The sequence below is a fragment of the Chanodichthys erythropterus genome, chromosome 2 (assembly GCF_024489055.1).
Source record: "Chanodichthys erythropterus isolate Z2021 chromosome 2, ASM2448905v1, whole genome shotgun sequence".
In the NCBI taxonomy this organism is placed as follows: Eukaryota; Metazoa; Chordata; class Actinopteri; order Cypriniformes; family Xenocyprididae; genus Chanodichthys; species Chanodichthys erythropterus.
Window position 1 is genome coordinate 12,077,373 of NC_090222.1, and position 6,695 is coordinate 12,084,067.

General features: G+C 41.6%; 1 protein-coding gene across 1 annotated transcript; it reads left to right on the plus strand.

Moving 5' to 3' along the window:
* The first annotated feature begins 634 nt into the window (after window positions 1-634).
* Window positions 635-1,960, plus strand: ccka (cholecystokinin a). Its single transcript, XM_067392673.1, has 3 exons — window positions 635-699; window positions 1,423-1,665; window positions 1,830-1,960. Exons 2-3 carry the CDS (start codon window positions 1,425-1,427, stop codon window positions 1,958-1,960), a joined length of 372 nt encoding a protein of 123 aa, XP_067248774.1. The 5' UTR covers window positions 635-699; window positions 1,423-1,424.
* Window positions 1,961-6,695: the final 4,735 nt, after the last annotated feature.

The following is a 6,695-nucleotide window of genomic DNA, read 5'->3' on the forward strand; positions in this document are numbered from 1 at the left end:
AAATCAATCAATCTGATTTTTAAATCAATCAATTTAATTAATATGCTTTAATTAAAATGTGATAATATACTGTACTATACTGTATATCAAATAATTGATTAATTCTGATTTATTAATTTAACTACTATTATATTAATGTTATAAATATTATTATATAAGGCTTTTTTTATACTTTTGAATGATAAACAATTTTTGTACTGTGATGGGTCACACATGTCCTATTTAAAATCTGGGTACTGAAGTAAAAATAGCTGAGAGCCACTGGAATAAGTGTCAAACTGTGCAGTAAAGACATCAGTTTCCATAACATCAAAATGTGCATCCTATGGCCCATGGCCAAAGAGGGATGGACTCTTATGGGTAGAGGGAGGAGGAAACTAGTATGTAATTAGTATGATCTGACCTCTGGAGATCCCCCGGTCCCCTTGAGTGACAATGTCACAATCAGTATCCTGTGAGAATACCTTGCTGCTCTCGGTTCTGCGTCAAGCTTGCGCAAATACACAACCTCATTCATATACACAGACAGTGGAATTGCGCCTGTCGCTACGTGGGTCAAACAGAGCCAGCCCACTCAGAGCGCTATTTAAGGGCCTCTCTTGCACAGTGCAGCGAAGTTTCAGACACACACTTGTTCTGCAGTCAGCGTGTGTTCACCATCTCTCTCTCTCCTCCTCTCTGCCAGAGTTTCACCTGAAGGTATGATCTCAATTTTATTCTTAGTTTTGAATGTGGAGTGCTGCATGCTTAAACTGGCTGTTGTGTTTAAAACATGTTGTGTTTTGTTTTTTTTTGTTGTTTTTTAACAGGTGTAAAATATATAGTAAAATATTTAAAATGTGTACTCATGATGCATGTCCTAATATTTTGATATTTAATTTGTAGATTTTAATGAAAACAAAGAAGATATGAAGTGATTGAATTAGATTCATGCAGTTTCTAGTTTGCTGTAATTATTGAGAAATTTAATCCATTTTCAATTCCTATTGCTGTTACTGATGCTTCTTGGCTCGAATCCAGTTAGGGATATTTTTTCCTCTCCAAAAAAAAAAAAAAAAAAAAAAGACACATTTTGAAACCCAGAAAGAAATAAGACAGACCTCTTGGTGAAATGGGTTTTATTTGAACCTTGTGTACAAAACAGAAAAACATTAAGAGTTTAGATCTACCCAGATTATACATTTTATTTAGTACATCTACCAGGTGTTTAATACAAATGTATTTACACTCCTTGTCCATAACCGTGCAGGATTTAGTAGGACTTTGAGTTGGACCATTTTATTTTAGCAATCATTATTATTTAGTTTGGTGGTGAATTTTAATGTTTGATTTTTGAGGTAAAATCATTTAGAAAGCATAAAAATGTATGTAATAGGATTAAAAAGCAATATCAAAGCTCTAACATGTGCGTGTATGTTTCAGCTATGAACACTGGAATCTGTGTGTGTGTGCTGCTGGCTGCCCTCTCCACCAGCAGTTGCATTTCTCTCCATACACAATCAGAAGATGGGGTTCAGTCTGATCTCGGTACCATAGTGGAACACAAACGCCACACCCGTGCAGCGCCCTCCAGTGGACAACTGAGCCTGCTGTCTAAACAAGAGGATGAGGAAGAACCCCGCAGCAGCTTGACTGAACTACTGGCCAGAATCATCTCCACCAAAGGTGGAATTCTTATTTATAGAACTCCTTATCAACCATTCATCCTGCATATAATGTTATACTCTATAAACAATGATAATGCCATTTAAAAGAGCACTCACAGGCATTAATTTTGGCCAATTATAGCAACATTATATAACAACATTTGTCCTTGTCCTTCCATGCAGGTACATACCGCAGAAGTTCCTCTCCGAATAGCAGGTCCATGGGCTCCACTCACAGAATAAAGGACAGAGATTACCTGGGATGGATGGATTTTGGCCGACGGAGCGCAGAAGAGTATGAATACTCCTCATAAGTCCCATTCAACCATTCAACCACTTACATGAATCAACCTGATTAGCCAATCATCTGTACAGAGTCACCCATTTCAATGTCAATCAATCACAGTCTGAGCTCGGTCTGATGTAAATTTGTTTGTACTATGGAGATGATGCAATATATGAATACATGTGTCCATCTATATACGTTTATTTTGCAGAAAAAAAAGAGTGAGAATGTAGTCTCTACTGCTTTTATTCTCGTAACTCATGTATATATGATTTTGTCCTATGACATATCACAGATGTCTATGAATAAATCATTGCCTTAACTCACTCATCCGAACTCTCATGGCTCTTGTAACTAATTGTGTTGTGTATACTGTGAACATACTTAAAAGGGGGAAAAAAAGAAAAAATATCACATTTAAATCAGTATAATGTGCTTTTTTTAACATTAAACAACAGCAACAAATAAAAATACAGAAAAACAACAAGAAAACTAAATAAGCAGCTGAGGCCATTCGTCCATTGTAATGTTTCTCGATCCAGTAATGAAAGTCATATTAGCGTTTCTTAGCATGTATCTTTGATTCTCCATCTTAGCTGAATCCACCACAGCTCAGTAAAGCCATTTGTGTGCTGTTGAGGGACCAAGCTAACGGATTACTGTTAATGATCTTATTATGAAAGCTTTCTCTTATTTGCCCCCCCAAAGCTGAACGGCTAGCATTACAGCACTAGTGAGTAGCCTTCAAATCCAATTCTCTTCCCATTGCTCGAGGGACAGATTAGAGTTCAGGCAATAATACCCGGTTCTGCTGTAGAAGAGAACAGGGTGAGAAACAGAGAGAGATACACATGCAGACAGTTAGATGGGGAGACGACATCCCATGGTTTATTGCGCAAAACACTTGAGTTAGCACATAATGGATGAATCGTAGGCTGATGATTGCGAGCAAATGAAGGGCTACACCAAACAAAAAGAGCCATTATGCCACAGGTGTGCCTTAGTGAAAGAGATTTCATTCTGTTAGACAATATAAAGTGAACCAATAAATGCTCGCTTACACACACAGTGCCAAACATGAAAAGGTTTGCAACCAGGGCAATTAAATGTGTTCTGGCAATGTAGATACATTGTCTGTGCCAACTAGCTAATTCTCTTATTTTCCCCATCCCTCATACATAGACGCATGCATCTTTGAAGTGTTTTTCACTGACTCAACTAGTATCAGTGGACTAAAGAGTTTATAACTAAAGAGTTTGGGTTTGCCTTATTGAACACAGGTAAGGTAACCTTAAAATACTCTTGGTGAATAAAACAAGTCCTACAGAGCAGTATATGTTTAGCAGCTAGATTGGTACTAAAATGGCACTTACTTTATTTACTCTGTCTTGTAATCATCTTCAAATTTCCTGTATTATATAACAGTATATTAGATATAACTAAGGAAAGACCTGATGTAATTAAATTACAATTCACTTACTCTTTTGACCCAAAGACTTAATTTATTTTAATGAATTATGATGGCTTTTATGATGGATTATGATGACTGAATGCTGTCATGTCTGTTTTGGTTTTGTTTCAAGTCCATGTTTTCATGTCTTTTATTTTGAAGTTTTCCAATTTTCCGGTTTGTCATGTGATTTCCCTGACCCCATCGTGTGCTTACCCTTTGCATGTGTCTTTTTTTCACTGGTTCTTTGTGTCACTTTCTTATTGGTTCATTGTTTCTTTAGGTTCAGATGTTTCTTGTTGCTCATTTGTCATTTGTCTTCATGTTTCATTGTTCCTTTGTCTAGCTTTGTTCCCTGTACCGCTGTTGTTGAGTTTACGTTTAGTTCATGTTTCTTGTCAAGTTAAGTCAAGTCAAGTCAGATGACGGACTCTGCAATTCCACAGTACCCGCCACTCCAGAGCCTCTTCACATCATGGCCGTCACACAAGAGCCCCCTCAGATCATGACCGCTCAAGTTTCCCCTGATGATTTTTCTTTAGGGGGGCTATAGCGCCTCCAATGAACTAATCAAACATGATTTTGGTAGTTCCTAGTCCAGGGATCCCAAGTCCAGTGATCCTGGAGGTCCTCCCACTATCAATGGTGGGAGGAACTTTTCTTATATTCAACTGTCTATATCAGTGGCATCCAATCCTGCACCTGGATGGCCACTGTCCTGCAATGTTTAGCTCCAACCCCAATTAAACAATCCTGAACCAGCTAATCAAGGTCTTACTATACTAGAAATGTCCAGGCAGGTGTTTTGAGGCAAGTTGGAGATAAACTTTACAAGACAATGGCCCTCAAGGACCGAGTTTGGACACCCCGGTCTATATATACATGATGTCATAGGTCAGTTTCAAGTGATTGTAAATTTATCATTTGTATCTCAAAATTTTGTAGTTCTAAAAGTATTTATGTTAAGTTCATTTTATATTTTTATTAACCTAATAAATTAATTATATAAGACTATATTGCCAGGGCACTACAAATGAACTGGTTATATGCCTTTATTTTGTTATTCAAATTGGTATTAAAACGTATAGCCTAAGGTATTTCTTATCCTGTAAAGCAGGCAACTGCAGACATCAACCCCTGATGACCAGATGTCAATTGCTGCATCGGAGAGTGAGCCAGATCTCTCGGGTGATGATGTTTCAGCTGCGTTGCCTCCCTTGGGAACGGTAGCATTGTCCGAGTCAGACCCTGAGTTGATGGCTAAGCTTGCCTGGGCCGCCAAGAAGGCCGGGCTCGTGTGGAATCCTCCACCATGGATTCTCGGTTGGGCGATTGGTTTCTCGATTTTTGATGATTGGTGCCTTTCTTTCCGGAAGTGCATGAGGTTCTTACCAGGTCGTGGACGACACCTGTTACTGACAGAAACCGGCCCAGTTTCTCCTCCCCCCTCACTACCCTTGATGGTGGGGCGGCTAAGGGGTACACAGGGATCCCCTGGTGAAGCGGTCGGTTCGAGAACATGAATAAGTTTACTCACGCACCCTCTGCCCAACAATGGAGCCAGGTAGGTGTTGCACTGCACACTCAAACCCTGCTGCGGGCCACCTCGAAGAGAGAGCCCCCTGAGCTGGGTTCCTATGTTCCACCTCGCTTGCCTGTGGTTCCCTTGGTTCCACTTGCAAAGTCTCTGAGAGCATGGCTAGCGCTCCCCAGTCCATCTCGCTGGCTCCTTCAGACCATCAGACTCGGCTATGCGATTCAGTTCGAGTTTTGAACCGAGTTCTGAGATGGGCGTGGCAGCACGGCACTCCCCGGATGAAAATCACACCGGCCTGTCATCAAACTTTCAGCCTGTGGTCAGACTCTTCATAGTTTCGGGCAGGAGTGCCCCTAGAACAAGTGTCCAGGCATGCTGTGGTGCACAAAGATGCCTCTGCCACCGGCTGGGGTGCCACGTACAACAGGCAGTTTCAGGGGTTTGGACAGGACCCCATCTGAATTGGCACATCAATTGCCTTGAGTTGATGTCAGTACATTTTGCACTTAAAAAAACTTCTAAAAGATTGTCCCATTCGAGCCCTTGCAGTCAATCTAAAGATAATTTCCATGAAAACTTTGCTTCTGGTTGAATTGGCTCCATCAAGAGGGCAGGGGACCTGCAGCCATTTTCGGTCAATGAATCGTGCCTAGAGTTTGGGCTGGCTGACTCCAGTGTCACACTGAGACCCTGGCTGGGCTATATGCCTAAGGTTCCTACCACTCCCTTCAGGGACCAGGTGGAGAACCTGCAAGTGCTGCCCCCGGAGGAGGCAGACCAAGCCCTAGCATTGCTCAGTCTGGGTAGTGGCACTGAGAGGCTCTGGCTTTGTGTCAGCCTGCTGTGCCTAATGTGCTTATATTGCTCCAGGGGGCAAACCCTGTTGAGTTCCTCCATCACCCTCAGCAGCCAGACGTGGCAGAGCATCCGGCGCTAGGCCTCTCATCCGCTGAATCCGGTGTTAGGCTGGGTGCCCATATGTTGTGACCCTGCAGGGATCCCATATGTGTATTTCCACGGTTCAGCTCCTATCGGAAGCCCTTGTCTTTCCAGGCCTGTTCTGCCATCTATGCCGGTGTACTCCTCCTATGGGTGAGATCCACCTCAGAGACTTCTTTATGCACGGCCCTACGAGGTCAGTCCATATGTGTATTGCCACTCAGAATGTCTTGTGGAGGATGTGGCCTCTGCAGTGTTCCTTTTCCTATGGAAAGGGCATGCTTTCCCACTGTTCCACCACCCTAGGTACAGAGGGATCAGGAGGCTTACGCAGGGTGCTAGAAGGGACAGCACCTATGCCGCTTTGGTAGGGATCCCAATTCGTTGATCATCAATGAGATGTCAAGAGTGTCCAAGTGAAAGGGAATGTCTCAGTTACATATGTATCCCTTGTTCCCTGAAGGAGGGAACGGAGATGTCTTGTCCCATCACCATAGCTGCTGGGCCACCTCTGGGTTACTTGCTCGGCTCCTCAGTGAAAACCTGATATGCGCTTGCACCTGCTGCTCATTTATACCCGCGTTTAACATTTTTAAATTGTGCAAATTATTCATTGGCTGAATAAAATATACTTTAAAATGTTGTATAATATACACAGATAATTCTTAATTTGTTTAGTAACTCTTTTTTGGTGTTCTTACCATGAAAATTCAGAAACAAGTTCTCTAGTTTCTCTTGAAACAGAGAACGGCTACTTTCAATATCTCAATCAATTAACTTCATCCATCGCTTGATCAGTTGGGGTAATAAAAATCACAGTGAACATATTTGACTTTC

Excerpts from the sequence above, each read along its gene's own strand:
- ccka (XM_067392673.1), top strand. The coding sequence starts at position 1,425 with ATGAACACTGGAATCTGTGTGTGTGTGCTGCTGGCTGCCCTCTCCACC. Across the intron at positions 1,666-1,829 it reads CAGAATCATCTCCACCAAAG|GTACATACCGCAGAAGTTCC; the intron begins GTGGAATTCTTA and ends CCTTCCATGCAG.